Here is an 18,170-nt window from a genome sequence, read left to right as displayed (position 1 = left end):
CCGCCTCTTGGGGGAAGGGAGGGGGGGATGCGCCCTGCAGTTTTATTGCGCTTTTGGTTTGTGCGGTTCTCCGGCTTCTGGGGCGACAGCTCGGCGCCCCGGCCGAGCCGCAGCAGCAGCAGCAGAGCCCCCGGCGGTGTGAGGCAGGCGCTCGGGCGGAGCGGAGCCCGGGGTACCTGCGGTGCGGGGCTGGGTGGCATCCCGGAGGCGGGCTGCTGCAGCTCGGCGGGGCCGCCAGGCTGCGCTCTCGGGCCGGTTCGGAGCCTGGCGGCGTCCCCGGGCTGCCGGGGCTCCGGAGCTCCAGAGCCTCCCGGGGAGCGGGCGGTGCAGGCGGGCGGTCCCGGGACAGCGGCTGCAGCGGGAGCAGCCCAGGCTGGGAGCTCCGGGCGGCTGAGCGCACCTGGGGCCGGGGCAGCCGCCGCCCGCGCCCCCCCGGGGGCTTCGGCTGGACTTGGGGGGCTGGCAGCCGGGCGCGGAGCCGCCGCTGCTCGGGGAGGGGGCGCGAGATGCCGGCTGAGCCCGTCTCCCTGCCCGGCATGACTCCGAGGGGCTCCGGCGGCTGGGGGCTGTGGGTCGGCCCCTTGGCTGCGCTCCTGTCTCTGCGAGGTGAGTGCCGCCCTGGGCGGGGAGGGCGGCGCGGGGGCACCGGCCCTCCGACTTCGCTCCGAGCCCGGGCGGGACTTGAACTCCCAACTTTCTCGGGGCCCGGGCCGGGCGAGGGGGAAGCGGTCGCCCACTAGGCGCAGGGTGCTGGGCTCGGGAGGGTGGCATCGCTGAGCAGGGCACGGGGCAGCGCGCCGGCTGGGCACCCGGGCGCTGTCCGCTTCCCCACTGCAGGGGTGAGCTAAGCAAGTTGGCTGGAAGTCCCAGCGAGGGGCTGATCCGCCGCCCTCCCCACCCGGGCTTCCCGAGCCCCGGGCTGTTCCGCCAGGGAAAGAGGGGGGCCCTTGTCAGAGGGACGGAGACGTTCTGATTTGTGCCCAGTCGGCTGCCCCGCCTTGGCTTATTTATAGGGAACGGGAAGTGTGCGGTTGCTCCTGTGGTCGTTTGTAACGCAGGTGGGTCTGATGGAGTTATTATATCGCAACCAGACATGGAGAGGAGTGTGGTCCGTTTCCTCTCTCTCCGCTGTGTTCCCAGGAGCGTTTTCTGTTGGGCTCTTGAACTTGCTTTAAAGTATTTCGCTTCATGCTCAATGGCCTGGCCCCAGCCTAGCTCAAAGATTGCTTAAAGCTCCAGGATGAAGATCGTGATTTACAACTTTTCTCCCCAGGCAACTTTCTACCAGTAGGGGTAAAGCTTGTCTGTGAGGGAGAAAGAGCTTTCTCAGGGGCTTGGTCCAAGACCGTGGTAGGAACTCCCACACGAGGCTAAAGATCATCACAACCCTCACCAGTACCTTCAGCTGCAGGTGCATTTCTCCACCTGCCTTCTCTCACATAAACACAGAGCAGCATGTACAGTTAACAAGACAACCCTAACCCATACCCCTACCAAAACGAAATGCTATCTACTTTGCATTCACAGCTCTCCTCTAGAGTAGGGGGAGAGAGAGCTCAAACTAAGCACAAGATGTTAGTTACATCACTTAATGCACCACTGGAAAGTGCTCAGATACCAAGGTGATGGGAACAATATAAGAGTCTGTCAAGAACAGAAATTTCCACACTCATCCCTTGATCAGTTAGTTATGCCCTCTTTTCAGCAGCAGGCAGACTGGAGAGCCTGAATTGTCTCTGATAAGCAATGGTCCTTTCCCTCTCCATAGTTTAGGGCCTGTTAAGGTATAGTTCCTCTCGGATACTGGGTACAGTTTTCAAACCTGGTGAAGTGACTTAAATCCCAAAGTCCAATTTTCAAAAGTGATTTAGGAGCCTAAATTAGGTTGTATTGAACATTTTTTCCTGTCAGCTTAAAAAAGAGAGTTTGTTTACAATATATTTTCTTACCCATTTTACTAAAAACGTTTTAGATTAAATAGGGCAGGGATAGTCAATAGACTGCAGGACAAATCTGGACCATCATATGCTTTTGAAGGGACTCTGAATCTTTTTATTTACTTATTATTGCCATTATTATTTTTGTATTTTCTCTGGAGTCTGGACATTGACTATTCTTTGAAGAAATTTGGACCTTGACAAAAAATAATTGATTACCCCTGAAAAGGAAGTACTATTCATGTTGTTTGTTTACTTTTTCAATTTTTCTTAGCTTGGATAATGATGAAAGTGAAAACAACTTCACGGATTAGTTTCTCAATGCTGCAGTGTTTGGGCTACAAACAAAACAACAGTATGATTGTTTAAATAGAACCTTTCTTCCCGTCCCCCAAATTACTGGGGAGGGGGAATAATGAAAACATTTCTATTAATGTGAGATCTTTGTATAAGTTTATTACAAACTCTAATTTTGGGGACAAATTTGAGTTGCACTTTACTATCTCTTTACATGGTAAAGGATCTAACCAATATTTATTCTGGGGCTTTCATTTTACTGTACAATGTTGATAGATACTACTTGACATAACAAATTTACCTTTAAATAAAAGATTTTATTTACAGAACAGGGAGATTGGCCCACATTCAAGCCACACGTGGTAAATAAGCACCCTGGTTTTCACAATAAGCCAAAAATCAAGCTAATCCCATTTCAAAACAAGGCAATCCCTGGGAACCCCAACACTCTGTGTCTAGATTTCCCCCTGGCCTGCCATCTGGGACTGTGGTGGGCCTGCTGTGCACCCCTTACTCTCTCCCCTCCTTGCCCCTGCTTGCTGGGAGCCAATTTTTTTTTAAAAAGCTACAAGCCAAACAAGCTACAAGCCAAAAACTAGGCGACAAGCAACTCACAAGCCAATTAAGCCAAAAACAAGCTCAATTTCTGTGCTTTTTTCACGGGTTTGGCATGTTTGATTCAAGGTGATATTTGGACTGAGGCTGGAACCTCCAAGGGTCTCCTTGCACCCAATCACTTTACACCTATGACATGGTATGGTCAAACTTTTTAGGGAATTGCCTGATGAGAACCCAGTGTCATAGCCCCTTTAATTTATGTTGTTTTGTGGAAGAGTGGTGATTCCGTTTCATGAGAGCTAGTGTGCAGCTTTGTTTAGGCTTATAATATTCTCCCTGCCCTGAGGAGCATGCAGTATGGGTATCTTTAGTTTCCCTGTAAAGCATTAAGGGGGATTTATACAAATGTTACTGGACATTCAGCCCCCCTAGTGGAGTATATGAAAAGTAATGAGGGAATTCTGTTTAAAGCTTAAACAAAACCTATGCTTGCAAAGCAATCCCGCTATGTTGCCAGTAATAGCTTATTGCAAATTTTCAAATGTGTTAGAAATCACACATTGGGAACAGCTAAATTGAAGATTCATTTTTAACAAAATGAGGTTTCAATCATGTGATGTTGTGTTGCAACAGGTGAACGTGCTTAACTGTGCACGTGCAGTGCGGGCTCTCAAGACGGAGGGACTGACAGCACCGCACAGAGTCTGCCAGAGTCCCAGCAACTGCTCTGCAGCTTCTCACACAGTTCTACACCATTTGTCTTGATCTGTGGTACCTTGTGCTCTTTTAGTCCAGTCTTGGACTCCTTTTACGCAGCTCTGGTAGCGCACTTTAGCCCTGCCATACAACACCTGCTTCTATTGCAGGCCTGCTCCCTCTCACTCCTGGCTCTGCTACAGCTCCTGAGTTGTGGTCTGAGGACAGTGCCCCTTGCTCGTCTATCCTTGCGTATCGTCTGAACAGACTGCTGTTTGTGTCAAACTGCATGGCTTCCTGACTGTGTAGATATATTATTTCACTTGTGACCTGACCTGTTTTCTAGAGGTAAACCCAAATGCATTAACCCACTCTTGGCCTTCTCCAAAAGGCTTCCTCCCCTCTTTTGGAAAATGGGCATAACTGACTTTTCATCTCTTTTCTCTCAGTACTCTTGTCACAAATATAAAGGGAAGGGTAACCAGCTTTCTGTATACAGTGCTATAAAATCCCTCCTGGCCAGAGGCAAAACCCTTTCACCTGTAAAGGGTTAAGAAGCTAAGATAACCTCACTGGCACCTGACCAAAATGACCAATAAGGAGACAAGATACTTTCAAATCAGGATGCGGGGGTGGGGGTGGGGGTGAAACAAAGGGACTGTCTCTCTGTGTGATGCTTTTGCCGGGAACAGATCAGGAAGGCAGACTCAGAACTTCTGTAAAGTTAGTAAGTAATCTAGCTAGAAATGCGTTAGATTTCCTTTTGTTTAATGGCTGGTAAAATATGCTGTGCTGAATGGAATGTATATTCCTGTTTTTGTGTCTTTTTGTAACTTAAGATTTTGCCTAGAGGGATTCTCTATGTTTTGAATCTGATTACCCTGTAAGGTAATTACCATCCTTATTTTACAGAGGTAATTCTTTTACCTTTTCTTTAATTAAAATTCTTTTTTTAAGAACCTGATTGCTTTTTTTCATTGTTCTTAAGATCCAAGGGTTTGGGTCTGTGGTCACCTGTACAAATTGGTGAGAATTTTTATCAAGCCTTCCCCAGGAAAGGGGGTGTAGGGTTTGGGGGGATATTTTGCGGGAAGACGTCTCCAAGTGGGATCTTTCCCTGTTCTTTGTTTAACACGCTTGATGGTGGCAGCATAGGGTTCAAGGACAAGGCAAAGTGTACCTTGGGGAAGTTTTTAACCTAAGCTGGTAAGAATAAGCTTAGGGGGTCTTTCATGCAGGTCCCCACATCTGTACCCTAGAGTTCAGAGTGGGGAAGGAACCTTGACAACTCTTCAAACAGTTTTTCATTTATAGGATGTCTGTCATTGTGGGATCTCAAAGCACTTCAAGACCAACTATATATAGCTTTTCTGTAACAGTTTGAATATTCCAAATATTGCATAAACATCTTAAGAAACTTGCAAATTATTTCTCCGCTCCCTTCTGAGATGTGAGTGAGTAGCACTATGCCAATATTACAGATGGCAATATTGAGTCACAAAGGGGTTTTAAGGTCTTGCTCAAGGTCAGTGGCTGAGCCATGAATAGAGGCAAATAGTCCTGGCTCCTTGGTCCAAGTTCTAACCATTAGAGAATGTTAAATGCATGTGGCAGGATAAGCAATATTTCTAATGGTATTCTTAACTACTAAATTGTGGTGACTCATCTATATTTAGCAGGATGCTACTATCATTGTGCTTTTTTTAAAAAAACAGTAAAGTGCTTTTAACACAATGTATTTCAAGGAGAAATGCACACACTGAAAATCTATTCTTTGTAGTTTTCTTCTTGTTGAGCAATAATTCTGCTTTCCTTTTATAACAGTCCAGAGTGAAATTTAGCCTCCGGATGTTAACAGACAGAGGTGTAATGAAGAAAATTCCCTTCTTGTAAATCCTAGTTAGTATTAACATGATAATTTACAAATATTATCCAAAGAGTTCTCCCGACACTTTTGTTTGATAAGGGAGGGCATGATCATTATACTCATTTTACAGATGGGGAAACTGATGCACAGAGCAGGGAAGTGACTTGCTCAGTATCACATAGGGCCTCCTCCCAGCTCTGCTTCTTAGAACTCAGGAGTACCTGATTCCCAATCAAGTGTTAATAAAGTATTAATAATATAATAGTAATAATAATACCCCGCTCTTCATTAGTGGATCTCAAAGCACTTTACAAAGGGGGTCAGTATCATTATCCCCATTTTTCATATGGGGAAACTGGGGCAGAGATGGGTGAAGTGATTGTCCGAGGTCACCCAGCAGGCCAGTGGCAGAACTGGGCATAGGCCCAAGGTTTCCTGAGTATCTGTTCAGTGTTGTATCCCCTGGGCCATACTGCCTTCAGACCACTTCTCCCTTGTGGAAGTTTCATGCTTCTAAAGATCATGCTAAGAATTTACCATTATTAGTTATGTACAGTGAACTGATTACTCTACATAATTGATTTATCTGCTTGGTTTTGGTGGTCACTGTTATGTCCATTCCGGCTCTAGAGTTTGCTTAAGTTATTTCTTTTGATTTTTTTTTTTTAAGGCAGGTGCAGTTTAAAAATACCACAAGAAACCTGCCCTCCCCTCATGACTGGTGATATTTGGAAGCAGTTATCTTGCTATTTTTAGTATTGATTGGTCCAGCATTCTTCATCCTCCTTCCCTTCCTCTATTCGGACTTAGGCATGCAAACACTTCTTACATGCATGCCATGCTACGTGTCCTTCATTATTCATATCTACGTAGAGTCCAGCTCCCCACAAAATGGGTGGATGGTGTAGTCTGAAGTCTCTTAATTTTGCATTTAAACCCCCCCATACCCCCTGTTTTTTGCCTTCTGGAACAGTTGGAAGAGAATCAGAACAGAACTAGTAGATTTGACACAGCAATGTATTACTCATGTACATGTAGAGTCATATCTCCCTGTTGTGCACATACTCATTTGCATGCAGATAAATCAAAGTGCACTTTTGCTCTGAAAAATGACTATGTAAAAATGTCCCATCCTGTCTATTTGAGCCCTGTGTGTATCAGAGGAGTCAGATCGCTCACTGAAGGATAGAAAGTAGTATCATGGTGTCTTTTTTTTTTTTTGTCTGTCTCTAGTTAGTCTTTTTGAGACAATAATGACAAGAGTGTGAGTTGGATTCTACATCTTCTTTTGCATCATCAGTGGAAAGTTGGTGTCTATGTTCTGGTCAGTTACATCCATGCACTGGTTTTCTTCAAAACACAAGAGCTGGAAGTGTAACTTTAAAGAGATGGAAGTGTGGGTTTGGAGGCACAATTCTGCAGCAGTGAGCATAAGAACTGTCATACAGGATCACAGCAGTGGTCCACAGAGGCCAGTCTCCTGTCTCTAACAGTGGCCAATACCAGACACTTCGAGGGACGGTGCAAGAAACCTCACAATGAGCAGTTTAGTTAATAATGTGCATTAAGTCAAGAGGTTCCCAGGTGCTGTCTTATTGCTGAAGGCAGCCCCGTCACTGGGCCGTGAATGTAAACAACACTCCAGGTGTAGCTCCTAAAATCTTCTTCTGCCTTGTCAAGGCCACATCCTTTTCCTTCAACCCTCTGTTATTTTAAGAAGGGCTCTTGAGACAAGCAGGCAAGCCACATTTTGAAGTTCTCATGTCTCAAAATAAAGTAAATTACATATTCCCTTTAACAGCAGAAAGGGACCAAGGAGTCCAAAATCTGTTCTTCTCTCAGAAAAGCCCTTTCCATCCAGAAAACAACAAGCACAAAGGTCCCTCTTGTTCAAAAGCAAGATTGTTACCGCAACTGAAAACAAACTTGCAGACTCTTCAATTATCTCGACTGTTGGAGTGAAATACTTTCCCCTCACTCACACACCCCTCCCAGGTCAGAGGGCTGGCATGCAATATCAGAATGGCACATGGGAGATTTCTTCCTGACCCCCCATTAGTTAGAGGTTGGCTTACTAAGCTCTCAAGCAGGGAGATTTATTGTGAGTGTGTGTGTATAGTATTCTACCTAACACAACTGTTGTTGTTCTCATTATCCTTATAAAAGTGTAATCCACTGTGGATCCTGCTAAGCTCTTGGCCTTAGTGATAACTTGTGGTAATAAGTTCCATAGGTTCATTATGTGCTGTGCAAAAAATAAACTAATAATAATGAAGTGTTTCATTGAACATCCCCTTATCCTTCTGTTATGAGAGTAAATAGAAGCACCACTCAGTTTGTGTTTTCTGTACCACTCAGTATCTTATCTGTCTCTAGCTTATCCTTTTCTTCTATAGCTCCTCTCTAAATTGAACAGTCCTAATCTTAACATCATAAGGAAGTTTCTCCTGACCTATAAACGTTTTTGTTGCCCGTTTTTGAAACTCTTCAGTTTCTGCTATATTTTTTAGATAAAGCATCCAGAAGTAAATACAGTATTCTCGTTGAGGGGATGCAATCAATTTTCATAATGGCATTTCTATTTTCAGTATATTCCATCTCATTATTTAGACATCCTAACATTTTGTTTGACTGCTGCTGTGCACTGAACAACATGTTTGCCCTGAGCTGTCCACGATAACACCAAGGTAATTTCCCCAAGGGATTACAGTTAAATTAAATATGTACGAGTAGTTCAAATGATTCCTTTAAGTTTGTATTACCTTGCATTTGCTAACATTGAATTTCATCCTCCATCACCATGCTGCCTGTTTGCCTAGCTTTATTAGACCCCTCTGAAATTCCTCACAGCCTTCTTTTGTCTCAACTAACCTAAATCATTTTATCGCTTGCAAATTTTGCCACCTCACTGCTCGTCCCCCTTTCCCAGGTCATTCATGAACGTATTGAATTACGCCAATCCTGGTATGGGGCCTTATGGCACCCCTGTGAAGATCATTTACATTACTGAACATTGATTGTTAGCCCAACTCTGTTTTTTTGTCTCTTTAGTACATTCCTCATGTGCAAAACACTACCTTTCACCTCGTTGCTGAGGGACTTTGTCCCCTTTATCCACTGTTTTGTTGACATTTTCAAAGAATTCTAGTAGACTGGAGATGCATGGTTTCCTTTTACAGACACTGTGCTGGTTTGTCCCTATAATGTTCATCTGGGTGCTTTATAATTCTAGCTTTCACTATCATTTCAGCCAATTTGCTTGATACTAAAATAAGGCCAATGGGGCTGTAACTCCTGGAATAACCCCGGCACCTTCTTTAAAGATAGGTACACCATTTACTATCTTCCTCTAGCAGCTGACTTTAGCAATAGATTGCATAATTTTCTTCAGCCCTTTTGGATCAGACTGTCTAGTCCAGGTGACTTGTTGCTCATCAGTTTAGCAGTTTGTTCCATCACCTCCTCTTCTTACATCTCAGTCTCTAACACTGTCTCATCTTATTTTCTGAAAAGAGCAGTTTTGCGGTAGGAATCTTCCCCAGAATCCTGTGTAATAAAGACCAATGCAAAAATCATTTAGCTTCTCTGCAATGTCCTTACCCCCCTTAATTGTTCTTTTTACTACCTGATAAGTCTATCAGCGCCTTTGTTCATAATGCAGGCTTCCTGCTTCTGATATATTTAAAGGATTATTGTTTTCAGTTTTGCTCTTAGTTCTATTAGTTAGCATCTTATAAAGGATACCTCACTGGCTCAAATAACTTCCTGTACCTTACCATTTAATTGCACAGTATATTTGCTTGCCTTTCTTAGGGGCATACGTACCTTCTGTGATTGTGTTATGGTTGCTTAAGTAGTCTTCATGCCAAGTGTAAGGACTTTAATTTCTCTACTTTGAAGCTGGGTTCTTTTGAACCTGCTTCCTCATTGCTTTTAAAATATCCCTTTTTAAAGTTTTTAAAGGGGCCGCGAGGCCCCTGTGTAACTTAGTAATAAGTCAAAAGTAGCCTCTATTCTTAGTGGCCCTAGAACTAGTTGTTCCAAGAAGCATTGTTTAAGATGTTGAGAAAATGTTTCTCTAACCCTTGTCCTGTTGTGATATTGAACCAGTTTACATGTGGGTAGCTGAAGTCACCCACTATTGCCCTTTTGTTAGGCTTTGTTGCTTTTTTGATCTCTCAATACTGTACAGTCTATACCTTTTTCCTGATCAGGAAAGTAAGTAAGTAACAGGGCCTTATTAGTATACTTACGGTTTTGGTGGATTGGGCTTTGTGTCCATAAAACTTCTACTCTGTTTCTCGAGGGAAGTGATTATTCCCCTTTATTTGTCACTGGTGAGGCCACATCTGGAGTATTGCTTCCAGTTTTGGTCTCCCCACTACAGAGAGGATGTGGACAAATTGTGGAGTCCAGCGGAGGGCAACAAAAATGATTAGGGGGCTGGGGCACATGACTTATGAGGAGAGGCTGAGGGAACTGGGCTTGTTTAGTCTGCAGAAGAGAAGGGGGTGGGGGGATTTGGTAGCTGATTTCAACTATCTGAAGGGGGGTTCCAGAGAGGATGGAGCTCGGCTCTTCTCAGCGGTGGCAGATGACAGAACAAGGAACAATGGTCTCAAGTTGCAGTGGGGGAGGTCTAGGTTGGATATTAGGAAACACTATTTCACTAGGAGGGTGGTGAAGCACTGAAATGGGTTACCTAGGGAGGTGGTGGAATCTCCTTCCTTAGAAGTTTTTAAGGTCAGGCTTGACAAAGCCCTGGCTGGGATGATTTAGTTGGGGATTGGTCCTGCTTTGAACAAGGGGTTGGACTAGATGACCTCCTGAGGTCTCTTCCAACCCTAATCTTCTATGATTTATTGTTGGTTTTTTTATTATTTTTGTCATCCCACCACCTCTCAGTAATATCTATTAAGTCAAAGTTCTCTTCAGCTAGCAGGCATTCTAATTCATTCAGTTTTGGTTTTGAGTTTCTTGCATTGGTATCTTATATTAGTATGGCTATTATTTTAATAAGCCCTGTGCCTGTTTAGATTTAACATATCACTTATTACTTCTTACAGAATTTAACTTTGTGCTGTTGAGCTGTTCGTCAGTAATCCTACACTGGATACAGCAGTAGTTCTGTATTACTGGCATCCCTAGACGATGTCTTAGTCAGAGTTGAATGCCTCTCCGCACCTGTTGGCTTTCCAGAGATGGCTGTGTTCTGTAGCAAATTCAGCAGCCACAGGACCCTAAACTGTGTGAAACCCTGGTCATATGCACCCTCATGCTCTGTGACTTATTTATTCAGCTGTACAATACTCTGCTCTGTGGAAGTCGGCAGTTATATCATGCCAGAGGGGATGGTTTAGAATAGATCCTAAGCATCAAATGTTAAATACTCCGACTCCCTAGAACCATGGGTTCTGACTCCAGGGCACTCTCTACAGTTCTTCAGCCTTGTGAAGGAGATAAACTGAGTTCCATGCAGTGTACTGTTTGTTGGTCTTTGGGCTGAAGTCTTAAAAACCAAGGTCCTGACTTCTGTATGATTGCTTGGATGCAAAAGGTTCCAGGGCTTTACCTTGGTGTTCTTGGCCAAAATGTCTCCTCCTGCCACGTGCAGCGTGCTCTCTGCTGGGCTGCTGTTCTCTACCCAGACATGCTGCATCTTCATGGTATTATGTGTATATGATGTCTGATGCATTTTGGGAAGAGCGTAATTTTTTTTATTTTTATTTTTTACCACAGAAAAGCCTGCAATATGTTGTTTTAATGAAGCCACTTGTGAGCGACTATGCCAAGGGCTTCAGGGCAACTCAGGCTGCCTGAATAATCTGAGTGTCCTTTGCCTCACTAGCTGCATTAGCCTCTTTGTTAGTTATGGAGCAATGAAAAGGTAGTTCAGAGGGGCTGCAGTTGACCTTCTAGCTAGCTGTCAGGAGCTGGTAGCCAGGACAGACCACAGAGAGCTTGGCTACTTGGCAGAGGGACAGAATAGCCTCAGTCCCTGTGCAAATCATCCTGTTTTTGGTTTGGTTTGTCAAGGGCAACCCTTCCCTTTGCCCCTGAAACAGCTGGTGTACCTGGGGCCCCTACGGCTGGGCTCATCCACAGTCAGGGCCTTCCATTTCCAGGCTGCTGATGTCCATGGTACAAGCCATAAGTGTGTCTTTTTCTGCGGGATGGTGTGACAGTAATACTGTATTCATAGGGCTTTTGCTAGTACTCTTGGGGCACACTTTGTCTCTGTCTTTTGTAAGTCCTCTATCTATTCTCTACTTTTTTCTTCCATCCTGCTTTCTCGTCACTATTCCCAGTCACAATTTAAAACTATATTTTAAGTCTCTATCATGCCAGATTGTCAGCAATTCTCTGTTTATCCACAGAACAGGAACAGCATGGGCAGCAGCCAAGTGGACTCTTTCCTGCCCCCCGCCCTCCCTCCGGCGCCACAGTACTGCCCTGCCAATTTGCTGCAGCCCTGCTCTGGAGGGGTTACCTCTCTGGGCAAGAGGGGAGTTCAGTCTCCATATAATCCTGCTGCATGCTAGTTGAAATAGCCCTTCCAGAATCAGCAGTTTCTTGAAGTAATTGACAAGAGGCACTGGCTTCTTGCTGAATCAGAGAGATGTGTGCTTGCCAAGTGACTGCAGCAGAAGGAGGCGGTGGCCAGCCTCAGATAAAGGGAAGCCAGTGTGCTGTGGGCTCCTTAGCTGCTTTTGGGCCCTCTTACTCTGCTTATGCAGAAACTGAGCTGTAGCAGCAATGATACTGGGCGTGAGGGGACAAGGAGTCTGCTGGCTAATGCACAGGACTGGGAATCAGGCAGCCTGGGCTGTATTCTTAACTGCCACTGCTCACTTATTGTGCTACCTCTTCTACACTCCGAGCCCAATTTCGTACTGGCAGAAAGCCTGCTGTAAACTACATATTGGGTATAGCTGGCAAATGAGTGTGTCTGGCAACAATGTGGCATGCAGTGGGCTTGAAAAATGAATGTGTCACCCTAAGGTGGGGAGGGAGTGTGGAAAGCAACAGGAGGATACTTTCCCTTACCCTTCCTGAGATTCAGAATGTGCTGTAGGTGCTTTCCACAGACAGATCCTTCTTCCATCTTCTGACCAGCTTACAGCTAGCTCCTGCGCACTCACTGAAGATCTTGGGGGTTTTGCCACTTACTTCAATGGGTGCAGGGTGTGTGATTAACAACAGGGTTTATATCACTGTTGAGTGTGACCCAGAGACTTCCCTGGGAGATGCAGCTGCTCACACTAGCCTTGCTGCAAATTGAATTTGGCCCTCTGTCTCCCTGCCTATACCACAGGGTAATACCTTCCTGTCTCACACAGAGGTACAGAAGTATTTGTACAGCACTCAAAAACATCAAGTAGGATCCTCCGTCAATAAGGCCTGGGGTCCTGCTCCCCAATAGATTTTGGAGGTGGGTGCCTGTTGCATTCGTGTCAAGAGCGTACATACTGTCTGTTGCTGTTAACAACTTTGGTGTAGGAGATGAAGAGCACCAGGAAAGAAGCCCCCACAGGGTTTTTGAAAACTACCCCACAGTGGTGTACTAAACCACACAGGTTTTTTAAAAGCCACAGATTAAATAGAACAGATCCTTTCAACCCACTGTGTTAGGTACCAGCTAAGTAGAGAGCATCACTACTGTGTCAATGGCTGGCTAACTACACAGGTAGGCTCCCAAGGACACTGCGTGCCATTTGAAAGTGGATGCATCTGTGATGTCCTGTTGTATCCATGCAGCCCAACACACTCTGGTGTCCTGGGGCTTTCAGTTGTAACTTTAAGGCCAGGCTGAATTAACTAGAAACTTTAGTTTTATATTTACAGATATTTAATGCTACTAATACTTTGGACCTCTCTAGTTCCTTCCATTTGAGGGTTTCAAAATACTTCACACATGTCAATCAAATATTCCTTTGACTATCCGGGTGAGGCCATCAATTATTGTCATCCCAGTTCTGTAGCTGGGGAAACTGAGGCAGAGAGGGGGAGGAACTGACTTGCCCAGGGTCACACAGGATGAGGGTGGCAGAGCCAAGACTAGATCTTGCATCTCCCGACTCCCAGTCCTGTGCTTTAATCACAACTTCCCATTGATTTGCTTAAGCAGTGAACACCTAATTCTTTCCCTCTTGAGTTTTAATGGCAACGGCTAGTAGATAGTTATTGATTTTTGGTATTTATAGAAAACCTGCAATTGCTAAATCAAATCTTGGCATTTTCTTTCTATCAGCCATACCTTTGTCACCTCCAGGCTGGATTACAGCAGTGACCCTTCTTCAGAGTATCCTGTGAGGCTGCCTTCTGAATGGGGAGCTGTAAGTGTATGACAGTTAAAAGAAAAGGAGTACTTGTGGCACCCTAGAGACTAATTTTATTTGAGCATAAGCCTTCGTGAGCTACAGCTCAGTGCTCCTTGCCCTCTGCTGACTTCTTTTGCCTTCTGGGGGCAATTCAAGGTGCTAAAGCAATGTGTAATGCCCTACTTGGCATGAGACGCGTATTTTAGAGAGAGACGCTTTCCTTATGTTCTGCTGAGACATTTGAGATCTGCTCGAGTATCTTGGCTGTTAGAACCTGGTGCTCAGCTTCTGTGGGTCACAGTGCCCTGGCTTTGGAAGTCTGTCCCCATTGCTGACCATCAGAATGTTTTTAGACTTTAGAGCACACCAGGAGGCTCTCTATGCCCTCAGGTTGATGATATCATTTTGTTTTTTTCTGTTTGAATGTTGTGCAGGTTAGTTGGATGTCTTAGGCCAGCGCACTGATACAAAGGATGGGGGCTCCTCTGTTTTAAGTCTGCTCTCTTGGAAAGCCAATGACTATTGTACAAGAGGGTCTCCTCCCTAGCCCTGTGTTCCATCAAACCTTCCACTCCTCTTCCACACCCCATTTTAAGGCTTTTTCAGTGAACCTTCCAGGGCTGACCCCCACCTGCCTCAACCCAAGCCTTTCCATGCTATCCCCTCCCCAGCCCTGCCATCAAAAAGTATCTGTAAAGTCTAGTAAAGCTGGGATTTTCAAAGGCACCTACGGGAAATGAGCTCCTAGCTCCCTCAGTCTCCTTTGAAAAATTGAGTTTAGATTAATTTAAAAATAAATGAAAAGCAGAGGCACCAACAAGTGTCAACACCACAAAGCCCAGATCCTATTTTTTTTCACTCTGGCATGGCTATAACTCTCCTCTCCTTCATCCCTCCCTGTGTTTAATGTAATTTCTTGCTGGGATAAATCTGATTTAGATTATAAACTCTTTGGGCTGGGGGCTGGGAATGGAATTTTCAAAAGAGCTCATGGGTAAAATCTTCAAAATCATGTAAGTGGCTTTGGTTCCTAAAGTCTCATTTTCAAAAGTGACTTGGGCAGTGAAAGTCAATGAGAAATAGGCTCCTAAACCACTTAGGCTGCTTAGAGACATTCACCTGTATCTTTTGTTTATAAAAACCCAGCAAACCTTAAGTACTCTAGAAGTATCACAGGATCATAATACAGTGCCTAGTTATTCTTGGTATGTGTACATGACACCTTTTTGTCCAAGGACTATGCCTACTAACCAGGGTGAATCAGAGCTCTGTGTAGCTTGAAAGCTTGTTTTTCACCAATAGAAGTTGGTCCAATAAAGGTATTACCTCACCTACCATGTCTCTCTACTAGCTAAGGTGACAGGCATGTGAGACAAGGCCTACTGCCGTTTCAAAAGAAGTCAAACAGTCGTGCGTTTATTGTGTATGGTGTTTAATTGTAAAGTTGTCCCGTTAGTGGGGTATTCATTCAAGTCACATTTGGGAGGTTATTTTTCACAACTATAAGGGCCAGAATCTTCTTTTTTCTTCTTTTTTTTAAAGGGAAGCTTAGGATGTGCAGATATTGAGGACACTTGCCAGTGAAAGGTTCCTACATGCCCTGTGTGAATGGCCAGGTGGATTTCTTAAGCCCTGATAGGTGCAATGGCAGACCAGGTGGCATATACAAATGCTTTCAGTGTCAATCTGACTTTGCTGTCATTCAAATCAGTCAAGAAACAACCATTCACTTCAATGGGCACAGAGTCAGGCCAATGCTGAGTGCTTCTCTTCTCCCTCTCCCCCAGTAAATAAATAGTACATGGTGTTGTTTTTCTGAAACTACAAAAATTCAGTAATTACTGTAATTTTTCATTAAAGGTGAACAAAAATGCTTTTTAAAAAAGAAAGAAAGAAAAAAAGCACAAAACTGTTGAGAGGCCGGACAAGTCACATTGTGTTTATAAATTAGAAATACATTTTAAAACAAAAGAATTGAAAAACTGTTTCCATCTTTAGTTATATGTGAATATCCCAGTTCACAATTCTGTTTCATTACCAGGTGGTGGGGGGGGGGGGAAGAGAAGGGAGCTAGTGTTTTACATTTCACTTCTATAATGCCTTTCCTTTGGCTGTCAATATAGATTACAAAACATTCATGGTTTTAAGCCCTGCTTCTCTCCATGTAAAATAAATACATTTTCTTAATTTAGTGTTCTAAAAGGCTACATGTAAACATATCTGTCTGGGAACCAAGAATGTACCCATATTTACAAGATGGGGGACTTCATGTTGGAGAGCAGTGACTCTGAAAAAGATTGTCCACCACGACCCCACAATCAGCTGAACATGAGCTCCCAATGTGATGCGGTGGCCAAAAGAGCTAATGTGATCCTAAGATGCACAAACAGGGGGATCTTGAGTAGGAGGAGTGAGGTCATTTTATTGCTATATTTGGTACTGGTGCCACTGCTCCTGGAGTACCCTGTCCATTTCTTTTGCCAACAATTCAAGAGTGATGTTGATAAATTGGGGAGAGTTCAGAGAATTGCCACGAGAATGATTAAAGGATTAGAAAACATGGCTTCTAGTGATAGACTCAAGGAGCTCAATCTATTTCACTTAACAAAGAGAAGGTTAAGGGGTAACTTGATTACAGTCTGTAAGTATTTACATGGGGAGCAAATCTTTAATGATGGACCATTCAGTCTAACAGGGAAAGGTATAACATGATCCAATGGTTGGAAGTTGAAGCTAGACAAATTCGGACTGCCAATAAGGCATAATTTTTTTAACAGTGAGGGTAATTAACCTTTAGAACAATTTATCAAGGATCATGGTGGATTCTCCATCCCTGACCATCTTTCAATCAAGATTGGTTTTCTAAAAGATCTGCTGTGGGAATTATTTTGGGGAAGTTCTCTGGCCTGTGTTATACAGAACGTCAGACTAGATCACAGTGGTATGTTCTGGCCTTGGCGTCTATGAATCTGTGAACTCCCTTTTATAGATAAGAAAACTGAGGCACAGAGAGGGGAAGTGACTTGTCCAGGGCGAGTCGCAGCAGGGCTAGGAATAGAATCCAGGTCTTTGAGGCCTGCTGTTATCCACTATGCAGTGTTCCCTTTCTTGAGGGCACAACTAACATCTGCTGCTGTTACCCGTTTTGAAATGCGTGGTAGAACAATTCTGATTTTCACTACTTTGACTTGTGCCCTGCACATCCAACTAGTCAGACAATTAAAAAGCCCTTTGAATTCCCTCTTGGTCTGCAGTATTACTGTCACCATGTGGCAATGAAGGCATGATGAAACCCTCTTGTTGCTGGGTTGAGACATGAATTTTGTCCTGAAGGATAGTTGCAAGAAGGCAACACCTAATGACATCCCAGGCAGTGAGAGGACAGCAATTCCCCAGCTCTGCTTAGTCATCAGTGGTGGTCTCCACTATTGCAAATGAAACATATTAGAACATAAGACTGGCCATACTGGGTCAGACCAAAGATCCATCTATCCCAGTATCCTGTTTTCTGACAGTGGCCAATGCCAGGTGCCCCAGAGGGAATGAACAGAACAGGTAATCATCAAGCGATGCATCCCCTGTTGCCCATTCCCAGGTTCTGGCAGAGGCTAGGGACCTTGAAGTTGGCTCATGAGACTCGGCACATCCAGTACCTAGCATCCAGACTCCTTAAAGTTTCATGGAGGATGGACTTGAATACCTGGGTATTAGCCAAAACCAGAAGGGGAGCATTTTCTCATTTGTAGGTGGCTATAATCTTGTGGAAATCTCATTATGTCAGCCAATTGCACAAGATTTCCATTATTTTTGGTCTTAAATCTCATGTGAATGACTTGTGATATCTCAGTCATGTTAAATCTGAGCTGGTATTCACCCCAGGATCGCCAAGCCAAACCAGTGCAGATCTGAACATCCTCTCCTCATCCCCCGCCCTTTGAAAGCAAAAAGTTTAAAATTTAAAACAGGAAAAACTGTTAATGCAGTTTTATGGCTGGATGGTTAAAATCAAGAAGTACTGGGAAATGCATAAGATAACAATGCTGGAAACTTATCTCAGTTGCATTGTATATCCTATATATTTTATGGCATAAATGGTGGTAGGATTGGAAGTGGGTGAATAATTCATAGCAAATAATATATTTCATGCATTTCACCTCTATTTCTGTTTGTGAGCAGTTTCTGGCTTCTTCATGTTGAATTATTTGGAATTATTCGCCATATCATTTCTGCAAATAATGTTTGAACTGCAGCTTGTTCATGGGTGGTTTGTTGCAAGTGTTAAAAATTCAAGATGTGTTGGCCAGCAGTGATTTGGACACAGAGGTCACATGGGAGTGTTTTATGTTCCCTGACTGCATGAATGTAATCCTTTGAAAGGCTCCCTGGGACAGTGACCATCCCTTTTTGTATATCTGGAAAGCACCTAACACTTCAAGCACACCGCCAGAAATTATTACCACTGCTACTTATAAGTATTCAGGTTATTAGTGTGGA

General features: G+C 44.1%; 1 protein-coding gene across 1 annotated transcript in view; it reads left to right on the top strand.

The window, feature by feature from the left end:
* Positions 1-313: 313 nt before the first annotated feature.
* Positions 314-18,170, top strand: part of IGSF11 (immunoglobulin superfamily member 11) — a 151,771-nt gene continuing 133,914 nt past the window's right edge. Inside the window, exon 1 of the mRNA XM_048818212.2 lies at positions 314-606. Within this exon, the coding sequence (XP_048674169.1) occupies positions 507-606 (100 nt within the window). The 5' untranslated portion in view covers positions 314-506. The remainder of the gene's footprint in view (positions 607-18,170) is intronic.

The sequence above is a fragment of the Caretta caretta genome, chromosome 1, assembly GCF_965140235.1.
Source record: "Caretta caretta isolate rCarCar2 chromosome 1, rCarCar1.hap1, whole genome shotgun sequence".
Taxonomy (NCBI): Eukaryota; Metazoa; Chordata; order Testudines; family Cheloniidae; genus Caretta; species Caretta caretta.
Note: the sequence above shows the minus strand (reverse complement) of the source record. Positions and strands in the feature narration are given on the sequence as shown.